Genomic DNA, 17160 nt, shown 5'->3' on the forward strand with positions numbered 1-17160 from the left:
TGAAGCTACATAATTTGAATTTTGAATGGTAAGGAATTTCGACTTTGTAAAGGCTCTATGAAAACTGGCATTGAATTCATTTGCAATGTTTTTTTTTGAAGATTGAAAGTTCTACTACCGTCCATTCTTGGTTGGTCCAAGAATCCCTTAAAAGTCAGAAAGAAAGCGCCAAAACTTTTGTGGGGATTCTTTGAGAAAAGTCGTCAGAGTTTGGCCGTAAAATCTGTCTCGTGTGGTGCGTAGCTTAGACAGCAGCTCGTCATTGAGAGCGTTCATCTCCGAGTTACTTTTATGTATGACTTCACGTTTCCGTGCGACTCGTTACTTTTAGGTGATCCATGGCTTCCCATTTGCGGCGGTTCAAGTTCTTTTCCTTCTTATTGGCGTCGCATTTATCCGCAGCATTGCAACAGCCAACGCGCATGACTATAAGCACCTTTCGAAGGAGTATTAATGACGTCTTCCAGTCTTTCCGTCCTGCTGCTTTGCAGAGATGGATAGATGGATGGATAAAGGGCGCTGAACTCTTTTAATCGGGCGGCGACTCGCGCCACCTAGCCAAAGCTTTAATTTCAAGAATTAATAAAAAAAAAAATTAAAGACGTTTACAACACCCTGTAACGCTGAATTAGAGCACAGCTCTTGAGGAAGAGGAGGGAAGGGTACTGAGGGGAAGGTATATCCCTCCTCCTTCCCCCTCGCCTCCTCATCCTCCCTGCTACTCCTCCTCCCCTTCTCCCTCCTCTTCCTCCTCCTCCCTCCTCCTCCTTCACCTTCTTTTCCTCCCCTCATCCTTCAAGCTCCTCCCCCGTCTCCTCCTCATCCTCTCCTCTTCCCTTCTCCTCTGCCCCTCCTCCTCCCATCCTCCCTCTCCCCTCTCCCTCCTCGCCGTCCTCCTCCTCCCCCTTCCTCCTCCTCCTCCCCGCGCGGTGCATTATGGGACATTTCCCATAATGCACCGCGCGGTTACGCCGACGCCGACGGCGACGCCGCTCAAGCCGGAAACAAGCGCCTAAGAGCTGCCCTCTAAAAAAAAAAAAAAGATTAATAAAGTACAGCACCAGAGTAGGCACGCCACCCAGCGGAAACGACTTGAAGGAGAGAAGCCGGGAGCTACCGCAATGGGAACCAGAGAAAAGGGGATTACATACACAATCGTAAATTTTGCGCTACAAATGGCGTTATTTCTTTTTTTTTTTCTGCGCCGGCAGCAGCGTGACGGTCCTGGTTTCAGTGCCTATCAACCTGGCAAAAAATGATTAGTTAGAGTAGATTTCAGAGAGGGAGCCACTTAAACTATGGGGATTCGTCAGTGGGATCATTGCGTATTGGCGAAAAACGACAATCGGCTGTTTACAGCTGGGTCATTCCATACCGAAGGAGACGCGGCGATTTTTTATGTCTGGGATATGCATGTAAAACATAATTTGGATAAAGAAGCCTCTCAACCTCAGGAAAACTATTTTTTTTAAATAAATTTCATTTTTGCTAATATCATGTTTAATTTTTTTTTGTTTTTGGAATTTGCTTAGGACGTACAACTACGGTATGTACCAAAAAGGAAAAAAAAAAAGTTCGGTGGGCCCCTATTTACTTAAAATATGCCCTATTTTACACTAAAATACACACACTGAAGGGCTCTACTTATATGCCCGACGGTACTAATTTTCACGAGCGCCGAGTGCAACAACTTATTAAAATAGCTAATGCACATGTTAAAAATAATAATTGTGGTTTCCTTGGCTCTACTCGAAACCTGTTTTTAATTAGCTTTTCTGCAGTTTTTGATACGTAGTTTAGCTGCTTAATAAGTTATATCGCACCGTTATCAAGCCCCTCGTTAAATTTGGGGCCGTCTGTTCGACTATAGTGCGTTGTACGTCGAATTAAAGTTTTGGGGTACATTATATGCGGCAAAATGGTGTAAGACGACACCTTTCTTTAGAGTACAAATAGGAGCTCGCTCCAAAAATATGACTGATATTTCTTGCTTTTTTAGACAGCTTGAAGTCTGGTGTTAGCTACGGTACATTTTTTTTTATTTCTTTTCCTAAAACGAATAATTTAATTGCTTGTATGAAATTTTCGAAGCCTAACTTTTGTTGCTTTTTAATTGAATGACGAAATCTCCCGTTTATGCAGAAACGGCCATACTGAGAGCCAGAAAAAAGCAATCTGGGCAACGGTGCCCGCAACTTTCGAAATTGCCAAATGTTGAATTAGCCTTATCTGTTAAAAGATATATATAAAAAAAATCGAATAGTGCTTGTTCAGACTTGTACGTAAAATCCATGTACGTGTCCCAACCACGCGCGACACGCGTGTCCCAACCAGACTGTTAAAAAAAAAAAAAAAACATTTATTTTTCTTTTCTTTTTAGGCGCTCTTTAAGTGTTCTAAGGGGGAGTTATTTTTAAATGAAAAAATCGACATACACCAGCGTTCTTTTTTTATTCATCAAAATAGATCTGTATAATGCTTCGTCCGATTTACGCGTCACATTCGTCTGTAACGTCGAATTTCTGCACCCTCGCCCTCCTCCAAGCCCGATCCCTAAATCCGATCCTGGTCGCGACTTCTGGGCACCGGTCTTCACTCTCGTATCTTTCGTCTCTGCGACGCGTACCATTTCTGTGGCATTGACTTTGCCCTACCAAAAGGAGCCGTCTTATCATCGCCGTCTACGCGGCCATAGTCCGGCGGAGGATTCGTCAGCAGGCTTGCGCATTGGACCAAGGTCGCACGTGCCTTGGAAGCGATAACCTCGACGGGGTGGGGCTCCTTGGCGAGCCCACTTTCCTCCATTGCTCGAACACTGAGATAAAACAACAACAACAACAACAAACCTACAAAACAAAGAAAAGCAATGCTCAAGGTCAATCTGAAAGTCAATATTTTCCCCCGACTCGGGCTTCGAACTACGGCGTTTTTTAATTTAATCCTCTGCGCACATTTACTCGCCATTTAATTTCCCTAACGTTTTTCTTTTCTTTATTTGGAGGAGGAGGGGGGGGGGGGGGGGGTGTCGTTGATAGCGGTGATCAGGGAGTTTTCTTGAGTCGTTTCCGCTGTCCCTTAACGTTCTCCGCAACCTGTTACGGAATCCGGAACTCTGCAGGCAAAGCTAGCGCCGCGCATGCGCAGTAGTGGCGGGTCTACAAAAAATTCCTACTGTGACTCTGTCCCTGTTTCGCTGTCCGCTCGCGGCAACTTTGTTGCGTCTTTCGACTCCCCGCCCATGCCTGGACGACGTTTCCTGTTTCAGGCTGAAGTCCACGGGCGGAAACCCGAAGCTGACGACGAGCTATGTGTACGAGCCCTGCGAGTTCACGCTGTCCGAGGGCACCTTCGGGGCGCACATCGACTCCACGGCCGCCCAGTGGGGAAACCGGACCGGCTGGGTGTTCATGAACGAAAGTCTAGAAGTGACCTTCGCGGAGTACAAGAAAGACGTGAGTTCCAGCCCGCTACACGTATTCTCTTTGCCGGACACCGGACTTCTCAGGGAGGAAACCTAAACAAACGCATCTACGAGTTTTTTTTTTTTTAGTAACTTTTCTTTTGTCTTTTCTATTTAAGCCTCCCGCAGCATAACTGTAGTAGGCACCATTCTGCACTGTCGCCGGACCGTTTTCACATTTTACCCCCTCTAAATTTAGCGAAGAAATGCACGTCACAGACTTTTACACCGCTTCAATTTCCTCGCTAAATTTAGCGGGAAAATTGAAAACTGACGTTTTGCGTAGGTCACGTGACGTTGGGTCACGTGACTTGTGCATCAGGTCGGTTCTTCCCGCTAAATTGAGGGGGAAAATGGATAAAACAACAACATCAACAACAGGCTCCTCACTTCTCGAAAAGACTGTTTGCAAATCTTGGAAACAACCCTAAACGATCGCTCCTTAAATACTGCATTTTATAAATTAAACATCAAAAATGAAAATCGCTGCCATATTTTTTAATCCGGTTTTGGGAGAACCTTTTTTTGAGGTTTCAGATAAAGCTTCGGATAACTGGAAACAATGATTTAAGAACCCGCTTCAACAAACGATTGAGTATGCTATAGCTCCTCCTCTCACTACTGAGGTTTCTTTCTGACAGCCTACTACACGGGTCTCGAACACGCGGCTCGCTGGGACGTGGCCTGCAGACAAGCGGCTGCGAGTCACGCTTCCCATGTCTTGAGCGCTAGAAATGACATGCGCCATAGTGATCTCATCTCGCCGATTCATTTTCTTTCGTGAAGTCGATTCGCTCTTTTAACGTATTTATATAGTTTTTACTTATCTTTATTCATTTGCCCTTTGTTTCGCTTCATCTTCTACTTCCGAGTTTTTTTTTTTATAATGTACCACTATTCCGCTGCTAGACTGCAGGCTCGAGCTCTTTGTTGAAGGATGCATCACGGCTGCGCGAACTCTCGATCAGCAGGAAAAACTGCTGAGAATCAAGCTACAAGCTCGAAATTCTCACCTTAAAGAAAAAAAAAAAATCACGATTAAAAGACAAGTATAGGTATTGTAATCGAACGCGCCAGGAAAGCAAGAGCTGTCAAATGAACTGATGGTTTTTCTAGACACATGTTGAGCTTGCTTAATTCCTGAGTGAATTGAGCAACGGGAACGACAGTGTACTTGCTCTCTTGTTCTATTAAAAATGCGAGAACGTTGGCGGGGCGGTGTCATTTTAATTATTTTTATCACATCAGGTCATGGCCCCAAAGTAGTCATATAAACAAATGAAATATAAAAAAATGTCACTGTCGAAACTGCGTTTACAAAAAGCATAGAACACGAGGTCTCATCTCTTTTAAACCTTTTGACACCCCCCTCCCCTCCCCCTCCTCCTCCCCCGTCAAAAGTTGGCCCTTGGCCTTCTCAATGTTAGGTATCTGGCCCCCACTCTCAAATGAGTTTGAGACCACTGGCCTACAATATACCGCGAGGTTGCTCGCCGCGTCGAAATCGATTTACTCCATGAGCCCCAGGATCGTCAAACACAAAGTTGGAGCCGAAACGCGGAGCGCGCTGTTTGGACGTCGGCGACAAAAGCGCACAGTCATCGTCGGGATAGTCCAATCAGCGCGAGCAGTGAACTTCGGCCCCAGCTTTTGTGTTTGACGAGTCGAGAGACCCTGGTCTGCTTCCCTGTATGCTGTCACAGCGAGATAACTGCGTTCCGAGAAAAGCAAGTCTTGACGACTTTGGGGAACCTATAGGTGCTTCGGCGGTGTTCTTTGAGCACGCAATCGAACATGAATTAATCTCAACCGGGAACAAGTCACCGGAATCATAAGCACTGATAATTCCTTCCAACATTTAGTGACCCTGCTTGGAACGTCTCGAGGCTTTTTGCATACAACGACTGTGCAAAAAAAGAAAAAAAAAAGAAAAAAAAAACAAAAAAAACTGGTACAATATTTTTTAATCTTGTGCAGCATAAGGCCACTTCGACACCGCACTTCAACTGACATCCATTTTATTTTTTTATCTTGGCGTACGAGCGTTGTTGCAATCGGAGACCGACAAAATCGCACCACGTGAAACGGGCTTCCGGTACGAAATGTACGAGACGGCGCCACTGAAACCACTCTCATCTGCTGTATCGGCACTGTGATTCATCGGCGTCTCTAAAACGGTGCTCAGTTAACACTGGTTTAGCACTGCGCTGTATCCACGTGGACTCTTTTATTATTCTCTTGCACACCTCCAATAAACTAACTGAAACAAACAAGCAAAAACACACACGCAGGAGTGATGAAAAATGTTCTAAAATACAGAACGTCGCTGCACACTCCAGCTACTTCTACACGTAATCACTGCGCAGATGATTATGGTTCTCATCATGACATGGCACAAGCTTTCGGATTCCCTTCTCAAAGAAGGTCCCCGCCTGGTTTTAACAGGACCATCGGTCGCCCAAGGACGTGTAATGTATATGGAGGAAACCGCATGGAGGGATTCGGGGAGGATGAACAGACGGTGGGGGCCAGGGAAGAACGTCTGTGGCGACTGGTGGTCTTCAGTGTTGCCAGATGGTCCCACCGAAAACCGCCAAACGACTGGGAGGTATAGCCCAAATATAGCCAAAGCCGTAAAAAAACTATAGCTGAAAATAGCCAAGATTAAAAACAATGATTTTTAAGCCTTATGTTCACAATTTCTCACATTCATACAATACACCTTACAAACTCTGTTTCAACCCTCAGATGCACCAACTTTTGTGTACATTATGTTACTCATGAATTAAAAAAAAAAAAAGCTTCGGAAGGATGAAATTTGTACAGAATCGGCCCTTCCTTCGGTTTTCAGAAGTACAAAACACACAAAGACAGCTTTATTGTGAAGCTCGGGAGATATGATCATACAGAAAAGAACGGAAATACAGAAGCAGAACAGTAAGAACACTGGTTATTTAAAACCAGAACCCAAAATCTCAGGTCCTTACCAATATCTCACCCGTCTCCTTTTCTTTGTGAAGGATATTAGTGTCACCCATTCATGTTCACGTTATTTCTGATTGTGTTGTCTTTTCTTGGCGTGGGCAACGACTGGAAGGTAGTCATGTGTTTAGCGGTGAAACTGCGGACTTCTCATTTTTACAAACTTGGGTGCCCAAAGATTCTTATAATGGCCACTAAAGCAGCATTTGGAGAGTTCAGTCTACGACCGGGCAGAGCCATATGCGTCTGGGTTGAAGGCGCGCTACCGTGCCTGTGATAATAGTGCAATCTGTATGGTTTGCTCCACTGCGCTCTAGGGAGACCGCTTGAACTCTGAAAGCATCGCTTCACTCTCCTCTCGACTAGGCAAAAGAGAAACAATTTTTTTCGAAACTGACTAAAAGTTCGAAAATTAACTAGCCGAACCTCAAAGTTCGGCGTCGAACCCGAAGTTTGACAAAAGTTCGCTGCATTCTTAGAAATAGCCCAAAATAGCCACATAGCCAACCACGAAATGTTGACGCCAACTAGGAAAACGTGTAGCCCAATTTGGCTATATATAGCCCAATCTGGCAACACTGGTGGTCTTGTTGAACCCGTGATGGGATTACTGGGAACCCAGGCGCCAACCTTCCTTGAGAAGGGAATTCAAGAGATTGTGCCATGCCATGATAAGTGCCTAAATCGGTGTTTATGTTTTGTTTTGTTTATTGTAACTTTTGGCAATACAGGATTGTCGTGGTGCTGAGGCAAAAGGTGACAACAAGTCACCTGACCAGGCCCCTAGCATCAGACTACACTTGCAGCAGATGCAGCAGGCAGACGAGTAGTACAGTACTACTACAGTTAACCATAAAAAAAAAACACAGATAGTAACTAGGTCATACACTACATATGCTCTTGCAATGAAAAAAATAAACAAGCAGCAATATACAACAAAAATATATGACCTAGATTACTACAATTAAATCTGTGCACATAATTTAGAAGACAACAATATTGTGCGGAAAGTAGAAAATATGTTTTTGATTGTTTTCTGAAAGTCAAAAGGTTTGAATTATGATCGATTTCATCGATTAAACCAGGATGGAGGTTGAGAAGGTTAGGAATATAAGATGGTAATTGCGTACCGTAATTCGTTCTAGTTCTGATTTTTATAAAGTTTATAGTTCTAGAATTGTAGTGTGCATAAGTATTCGTATGTGTAAAAAAGAATAGTTCACGGTCAGTTTTAGCTTGGAAAAATATAACCTCAGACAATCGGTGATTATACAGTGCCTCGATATTGAGTATACGATGTTGTTCAAAGTATTGGGATGTATGATCACGGTTTGATAGGTTTTGAATAGACCGTATACCTTTTGTCTGGATTAAGTACAAACTAGTCATATTACATTTAGATGTAACCCCCAAATAAGTAAACAATAGTGCAGTCGCGAATGAACAGTAGTGAAGTAGAGCTGACGCTTTAGCCATATTGGTAGTAAGGCACGAAATATATTCAGCATACCAATAGATTGTGCATTGTTACGCTTCACAAAATTTACATGACATGTCCAGTGAAGGTTTTCATGAAAATGTATGCCTAAGAATTTGTATTCGTTAACCCTTTCTTTGACCGTGACTGAAATACTATTTCGGTAGTAAGGTTTACTGGTCTATTAAGTGAAGAAAAAATATATTTTGTTTTGTTAACATTTAGAAGCAAGTGATTGGCATCAAGCCACTCCGATAAGTTTTTTAGCCATGTGTTTGTGACATGAATAAGAGAATAGGTCCCTAAACAAAAAGAACAAAAAAACACTCGTGTTATTGGCGTAAAGTATGGGGTTAGCAACAATGTCATTGATATAAAGAAGGAATAGTATAGGTCCTAATATAGATCCTTGCGGAATACCAAATTTTACATATTCAGTGTCTGATGCTATACTATTAGCTACCACGAACGGAATACGATTTGACAGATAACTGCGCAAGAGATTAGGCGAAAGGCCTCCAATTCCGTAGTGTGGTAGTTTATCAAATAGAATATTATGTTTAATAGAGTCAAAAAGCTTTGTTAAAATCTACGAAGATGCCTAGAGTGTAGGATTGATTTTCTATATTGTTGATAAGCTTTTCTCAGAGGTTAAGTAAACCTGACTCAGTCGATTTACCTCTCTGAAATCGATATTGGTTTGCAGAGATTAGTTGGTATTTACGAAGTTGATTAATTATTCTGAAATTTATTACTTTCTCTACTATTTTTGAAAAAAGTGGGGGTATTGATATTGGCCTGTAATTGCTGATACTATCAACTGCACCACGTACCTTTGCTCAAAACGGAAATTGTAGCAATTTTAAATTTTTCGGGAAAGATTCCACTAGATAAGACCAAGTTGATTATGTGGCAGACTACGTCAGTTATTAAATCTGAATTAGCTTTAATTGGCACCGCTCATATGTCATAAAAACCGCTGGAATAACTATTTTTAAGATCGCTTATTAGACTGACAATTTCTGTGGGGGTAGTAGGGTGAAGAAACGTAGTATGGCGTAAGGTTGTGCTTTATGTAGAATTTTCAAAATTTTCAGTGGTCGTTTGATTGCACTCTAAAAAAGCCCGTGCGTCTGCTTTCCCGCACAACACTTGGAGAGCCAATCACCGCAACTTACTGAGGCAGCTCAGCGAATGACGATGCCGAAACATATGTTTAGACTAAAAAACGCAGTCTGAGTTGTGACATTAAGCAATGCAAAACGTCACGCTTGCATTGCTTAATGTCACAACTCAGTCTGCGTTTTTTTGGTCTAAACAGATTTTTCGGCATTGTCATTCTCTGAGCTGCTTCCGTAAGTTGCGCTGATTGGTTCTGCGAGTGTTGTGCGTGAAAGTAGATACACACTTTTTTTAGAGTGTAGCAAATGTCTGCGAACTTATCAGTATAATAGCGAATGCGAGACTTCTTAATATCACCACCCAATTTGTTTCTAACATTTTTGAACTCTTGCAAAATAGATAAGTCCCTGCTTAATATAAATGCATGACATAGTTTGTTTCGTGCCTTAATTCTTTGCAATAGGTCTAATGTTATCCACGGCTTTCTTGCTTTTTTACTTCTTTATTATTACGACAGTGTATGCACAATCATAGAAGCTGATAATTTTGTTAAGAAACAAATCGTACGCATCATTGGGATTTAGCATCTGTAATAATTCACTCCAGTCCGCTGAAGCTGCAAGTTGACGAAAGTGCTCAATTTTTTTTCTGGGTAAGGATTCGCACGGAAGTGTTTGTATTCATTTGTCTGGCAGTATGCGACAAACTTTTTGGAATAAAACAAAACAGTGATAAATGATCACTTATGTCACTTGTGAGTACGCCTGCCTCAGTATCGTTTTTATAACAGCTCGTTAAACATATGCCGATTAGCATTTCACTAGAATCTGTAATGCGAGTGATCAGTTATATTTGAGAAATCGTTTGAGTATATAATACCAATAAATTCATTAACTACATTAGATTTTTGCAAAATGTTAATATTGAAGTCGCCCATAACTACGACAGGCATTTTGAACGTCGGAAAGAACTCCAGCATAGGTTCAACAAAACGAAAGAACTCATCACCCCAGAGGGGGGCCGGTAGATAACACCAAACACAAACGCGTCTGATTTCAGAAAAAGCGGTTCAAAGTTTTGAATAATAATGGTGTACTCAGGGGTGACCTCTTAAACAAAATTGTTCTTTATATAAGGGGCGACACCACCGCCTTTTTTTAATTTCTTCTATATACAGCTTCGCATCGGTAACCTTCGAATTGTACCACACCATCGATATTACCACACCTCATTAAAGGCATTAATGGTTTAAAGAGGATAAGAAAATACTGACATCGTCTTCTTTTTTTTTTTTTTTTTTACTACACGTATTTAAGTGATAAAAGGAAAAGGAGGCAGGCTGCTTATGCCTCACAGATCTGAAGCTACGAAAAGAACCAGCATCATGATAGCGACAGTCGTTCACCAGGTCCACCATTCAGAGCAATCAAACACGGCGTCTAATTTATACTGACGGTCAACATATTTTATCTAGGTCAGCTTCACACCCGATAGCGATTGCACTCTCGCACAAACCAGTTATTCGTGCGCTTTGCGCACGAATAAGTGGCCGTTCTTTGGCCAAACAAACTGGTCATGTAGTGAAGTAACTACATTTAGTGTCGAATATTTTGTGTACAGTGAAATTTTTTTAATCTCTTTATTTGGTTTTGTTTATAGTTAATCGTAAATTAAAAAAAAAAAAAGCTGAAAGGGGAAAAAAAAAAGAAGAAAAACAGCCCTTATAGGCTATGGCTCTAAAATGTCGATTATTAAACGACGTTAACTCAGCGAATCTGAGAGAAATAAATGTCTAAAATTAGGCAATCGAAACGGCTCTTTCCAGATTTCAAGTTGGCTAGAGGATTATTTTGTTCTTTTAGGCCTGTCAAAGGCGATTTCGGATTGCACCAGACCAATCGCCTCGCCGGCACACTTGGGAAGAGATATTATGTTGCTACAACGTATACATTTCGACTAATCTAGCAGCTGTCTCGAAATGACTTCGAGCGCCTGTTCGTGCGCATTCTGTTAAAGTGCAGTCTGTTATGAAAGTCGTGTTTTTGACCTCCGTCGTCATGGAGATGGATCGGGTGCACAACTGGAGCGTCACTGCGTGTTCGACGATTATTAACTTTCAGTCACAACTGACGACAATTACAAACGTTACTACCCAAGTCGGTGCCGCGCAAACGCACATTCCAGTTGAAACTAGTAATAGGTTTGGTGTCATCCGCTCGGGTTTGCGCGAAAAATAGGACAAAATGGTGATGGATCGTTCGTGCATTACTGCCATGCTCTGCACATATACAATCGTGCGATTAATGTGTTATACCTGAATGTACCTTATTCGCTCACAGGGACGAAGTGCGTTCATCCGTGAGCGACGGATGCACATTGTCACCATAAAATATGTGTCCGCACCGGAAAAAACATTCATTGCGCGACGTGCATGTTCACATACACGTGTGTGTGCGTGTCTCTTGGTTGGTGATGCCCAGGCCTTCGAAAAGGGCATGTCGGTGGGCATTAATATATATATATATATATATATATATATATATATATATATATAACGGGCATGGTGGCGGGAGGCCGAAGGCGTGGGTATAAAACTGAGAAGAAAAAAACCCTTAGTGAAAAACAGCAACAACGGACGATTTAATCTTCGACGTTTCGGCCGGAGTCCGGCCTTCCTGACGAAGGCCGGACTCCGGCCGAAACGTCGAAGATTAAATCGTCCGTTGTTGCCGTTTTTCACTAAAGGTTTTTTTCTTCTCAGTTTTATATATATATATATATATATATATATATATATATATATATATGCCCGATATTGTTGTGGGCGCAGCCATCTTGGTGCTTGTGCAGAGCTGACGCAACTGGCGATTGTCATGACTCAAAAGTGTGACTTCCTCAGCATTAGGTTCGGTGTTAGGAAGCGCGTGTAATATGTTGCTTTGCTCTGTCGCGAACTGTTCACATGTTTGTGGAGGACGGAGAAGCGTTTCCGATGAAAGCATCAGATAAGTGGCAACCATGATTCTAAGCCCCGAGATGGGTAAGTGTCGTTACTCGGAAGCGTGGTTCATTTGGTGGCTCTAGGTCATACAAAAACGTTGTGCAGAGGGCAGGCATTTTCAGAGCATACGTGGCATACGTATGTTTGGAGCAACCAGGCTTCGAGCAGGCGTGAGGCGTATCCTCGGATAATTCTGTTATCACGTCTGTGGCGAACACCCCGTCGTCTGTATGATGGATGAGTAGTGCGATGGGAGCGTCAAGCTCGATGGTTTGTGTAACCAGCACGGTTAAAGCGTGAAGCCGTGGTGTTCATAATACCACCACCGTCAAAGTTGACAGTCCTACGTTATTCGTCGATGAAAACAAAATAACACGACCAAAGGACTCCCATCCTAATAAAACATTATAGTGCCCGTTTTGCCATACTGGGTTGACACAGCGACGCTTTTGCCCCGTTATTCCAAAACTGCTCCAGTCTAAAAAAAAAAAAAAAAAAAAAAAAGATTGACTTTTTTAAAAAAAAAATAAGGTTTGCCCCCCCCCCCCCCCCCTCCCCCCCTTCCCCCCTCCCCCCCCCCCTCTCTGAAAAACGTTCTGCGAATAGCGCGGTGCAGTGCATGAGTCGCATTTAGATATCGTCCCCGAGCGGGTCGCAAAGCTTGATAGCGAAATTCCGGAGATTGCATTGTTGACAACGCCAACAATGCTATTCCCACAACTTCGTCGTCGAGCTTTGCCAAAGAAACTGAAGAAGAACAGAAAGCTTAGTTCTGTTCTTGAAATAATGCGGTGACAAAGAAGCTTGGTCAGTGGCGTTGCGTGTAAGTATACTTGAGTCCCACTATAGTGCCTTCATGCTTGTGTCAAGGGAGAAACATTTCTTCCCAATCGTCCGTATCGAGAACGAAAATATTGAAAAGAGTGGGGCTTTTGTACATTCTTAATCTTTGATCGGGTTCGCTCTTCTCTTCCAAGGTGGACCAAGTGTGCCGAGGTCTGCTGTCTGCAGGCTTTGAGAAGGGGGACTCTGTGGCCATCTGGTCTCCCAACACCTACAACTGGGTCGTCCTCTACGGAGCCATGGCAAAGGCCGGCATTGTCTCCGTGAGTTTCACGACACCTACTGTGGCTACGCCTTACGTAGATGCGGGCGATTTCGTTGTTTGAATTCACTGCGACATAGCCGTAGATGGCTTTCCTTTGTCCAGGTTAGGAAAAGGATAAGCAATGTCCTGGCCACGGAGGATATTTATCAGCTTTGTCCCCTGTCCTGGACAAAAGTCATTGTCCATACCAAAAGAGAAAGCTGAACAATTTCCCCTGTGGCCCAGGAATTAGCCCATCTCTCCAACTCTGATTCTTTCGTTGTGTCCTACTTGTTTGTCCCCTTTTGTAAGGAGTAAGGGCTTTACTTTAATCTGGATTTTTAAGGTTAGCTCATAGTTTAGTGTGTGGACGCATTAAACGCATGCGCAATGCAACGCTTGCACCTTTTAACGACAGCGCGAGAAACAGGCTTGTTCAGTGCACTGGACATAGTGTAAATAAGACCATTAGAATTTTCATTAGAATTTTCATATGTATGTCGACTACAAAAGCCGCTGTCGCTGAACGGAACGCCGCAGACCAGCGAAATGCATGGCCACCGATACTAAGTCATCTTGGTTTTGTAGGTAAGCCTGCAGGCTACCACTTATTTCTTTCTGTTGTGGGTGTGCGGGTTCGCATTTCGCTGGTCTGCCTACGTGTGTCGTTAAAATGAACGAGAGGGGTGATTGTTTATAATGCATGAAACCGGTGGCACCCGATGCTGCTTGCTTAAGGTGTTAGGAATGCACGAACCATTACCACACAAGAAAATGCTCCAGAGTAACGAAAAACTCGCAAAAACAATGGCCCCTGACAGCATTTCCCTGTGGTGGTGTGGAACATGCAGAGAGCATGCAGAGCGCGAGTCTGCGTCTCCTTAGGAATCAGGGGAGTCGTTGGGGCGGGACACTCAGGAGGAGAGCCTTGGGAAAGTACTGCAAAAATGAATTGATCATTCGTAAACTGACTGGCCTTCTTATTAGAATGGACGCAATCGAAAAATCTCCCGAGTTCCAGAAAAGGTGATCAGTTGCTGCCGAAACTCGAACACCAATGCCATTGAAGGCATTGAGGAATCCATGGATGCTCAGTCAGCGAGGCACGAAGAGCAAATTGCTGGACTAGACAGCCAGGACAAAACAATCAGAGCTAGAACAGAAAGTTCGTAAACCGGAAGAAAAAATAACTCAAAGAGATGAGGAAATCTGGGCATTAAGAAAGGCCGTCGACAACGCGGAACAGTATTCCAGGCGGCAGAACATTGAACTTCACGGCGTAAATCAACAGCCGAATGAAAACCCGTTGGAAGTCATTAACAACGTTACAACTAATTTAGAAGTACCACAAATCTCAACCAAAGGCATTGAAGCTGCCCACAGGCTCAAAGCGAAGGAAGGTGGACCAGCAACTATCCTGGTGAGGTTCACCGAGAGGCGCATGAGAGACCTTCTGGCAAGGATGCGGGCTACTCTTCGAAGCGAGAACAATAATATGATTAAAAACTTAGCCCCTGCACTAAAGAAATTTCTGTGGACAACTATAGCATGCGTCAAAGAAAAACCATGGAAGTTTACATGGGTAAGGAATGGAAAGATCTTTGTAAGACAGAAGGAGAACGCGGTCGGGATCTAGATTGACAGGGAAAGATATCTTACGAAAATCAACTGATCATGGAATCTTCTTTAGAATCGTTCCACGAATGCTACACTTATATAAAAAAAAGTCTATGGTGGAGGAAGGTTACATCAATGTGAAGAAAATTTTATTGCGTGTAAATGTAAGAAGTATATCTACAAGCATTTCGATCCAATAACGGTGCTCTTGTGTGACAGACTTCATCTCTTGGATATACTCATATTAACTGGACTAAACGCAGACGAAGCATCTTGCGCATCTTTTAGTCTATATCATGCTTTCATTCCTATAACATATGCAGATAAGGTAGGAGGGAATCATATTGTACATAAATGGACAAATGGTTGTCCGAAAGAACACAGGTCGAACTGCAAAACACCGAAGTTTGCGCGGCAACTGTGCATAAGGCTGGTTTACCTTATATAGTATGTGCAGTTTATAGACCACCCAGTTCAGATGTAAATACTTTTTATGAAGAATTGGCAAAACTGCTCCCAAATGTGATAACAAATATTTCGTTCTTGCAGGTGACTTTAATGCTGATATCTCAAATGAGGCAAAACACGGAGTGTTGTTCTATCTTGACACCCTATCTTCTTTTGATCTCGAAAATGTAATTTAAGACTATATGCGGGAAAAGTATTGTGGTAATAAAATTACAAGGTCATGGATATTGACCATATAATTGTCAAAATCAGCAACTTAAATACGTTATCGGGAGTTGTCAAACAAGGTTGCTGATCATTACATAACCGGTTTTCAGTGCTAGGGTAGAGTATGCTTGAAAACTCGGAAGAAAATGAGTATGAAGCTAAACTAGATAGCAAAAAGATAGGTAGTTTAATTCAGAGGTACGACTGGAATTCCTTGCTACACTTTAATCACCTCACACAGAAAGTGAGCTTTCAAGGGTAATACACTCAAACTCAGTAACTAAATCGCGCGGAATTGACAGTAACAGAATAGGTACATCCGCTACAACTTTGACAAAGTACACCACATTCTGCTTAAAATAGTCAATGACACACTGCATTCCGGAAATATTCCAAAAGGCTTAAAAGTGTCAGTGATAAAACCCTTGTATAAAAAAAGAAGAAAAAAAAGTGAAAGCCGTTTACAACTTCCTGTAACGCCGAATTGGAGCGCAGCTCTTGAGGAGGAGGAGTGGAGGGTATATTCCTCCTCCTCCCTCGTGATCATGCCTGCTAGTCCTCCTCCCCTCCTGCTCCCCCTCCCTCTCCTTTACCACCTCCTCGTCCTTCAAGCTCCTCCCCTCGCCTCCGCCTCCTCGTCTCTCCTCCCCCCCCTCCTCCACCTTCGTACTGCTTTCCTCCTCGCCGCTGAAGTCATGTGACCCCCTCCCCCCGAGGTCACGTGACCCCCCCGAACCAGACAATGAGGGGAGGAGGAGGAGGGCAGAGGTCCGGGGGGTCACGTGACCTCGAGGGGACGGGATCACATGACCTTGGGCGGGCCGTCACGTGACTTCGGCGGGGGGAGGGGAGTCACCCCCCGGGGTCACGTGACCTGGGCGGGGGAGGAGGAGCGGGGGGAGGAGGAGGGGGAGGGGCGACGCCGACGCCAACGCCGACGCCGACGCCGCACAGGCTGGAAACGGGTCATGTGACCCCCTCCCCCCGAGGTCACGTGACCCGCCCGGACCATACTACACCATGAGGGGAGGAGGAGAAGGAGGGGAAGAGGAGGAGGAGGGGAGGAGGAGGGGGAGGAGGAGGAGAGGGAGGGGCGCGGTTACGCCGACGCCGACGCCGACGCCGACGCCGACGCCGACGCCAACGGCGACGCCGACGCCGCTGAGGCTGGAAACGGGCCCCTAAGAGCTGCGCTCTAAAACAACAGCAAGAATTTGGGAGTTGCAGACCTATATCCATCCTACCAATTATCGCTCACATAATCGTGAAATGGGTTGAACATCAGAGGTCCGTTTCATAAATTCTTCGAGAATTATTTTAAGGAAAGATTTCAAATGGTTAAAATTATGATAATGTTAGCCCAGAGTGAGTCCAATTCTGTGTACCACAAGGCAGCACTTTAGGGTCCATGCTATTTAACACATATACAAATGAGCGAGGACTTCTGCCACTACATCCAAAGGTTTCCCAACATGAGGATGGCACGGTATTAGTGCTAGAGAAGTACGATGATGCCATTTCAGTTTTTCAGAGAGACATACATAAGCTATCTTGATGGTTTGCTGCTAATTGTATTTTGGTGAATGTTGCAAAAACGAAACTTACCCACACAAACGCCTTTTAATGGCATCAAATAGTTTCCTTCATTCGGCACAGTGTATTAATTGTTACTGTAAACCCTTATCACACGATAGTTCTGTTAAATATTTAGGTATATATATATATATATATATATATAT

General features: G+C 43.6%; 1 protein-coding gene across 1 annotated transcript in view; it reads left to right on the plus strand.

Moving 5' to 3' along the window:
- LOC8023544 (medium-chain acyl-CoA ligase ACSF2, mitochondrial) overlaps nucleotides 1-17160 on the plus strand; it is a 71494-nt gene that overhangs the window by 24043 nt on the left and 30291 nt on the right. The window contains exons 2-3 of the mRNA XM_029971699.4: nucleotides 3266-3452; nucleotides 13020-13148. Of these exons, the coding sequence (XP_029827559.2) occupies nucleotides 3266-3452; nucleotides 13020-13148 (316 nt within the window). The remainder of the gene's footprint in view (nucleotides 1-3265; nucleotides 3453-13019; nucleotides 13149-17160) is intronic.

This window comes from Ixodes scapularis, unplaced genomic scaffold (assembly GCF_016920785.2).
Source record: "Ixodes scapularis isolate PalLabHiFi unplaced genomic scaffold, ASM1692078v2 PGA_scaffold3__209_contigs__length_174095766, whole genome shotgun sequence".
Classification (NCBI taxonomy): Eukaryota; Metazoa; Arthropoda; class Arachnida; order Ixodida; family Ixodidae; genus Ixodes; species Ixodes scapularis.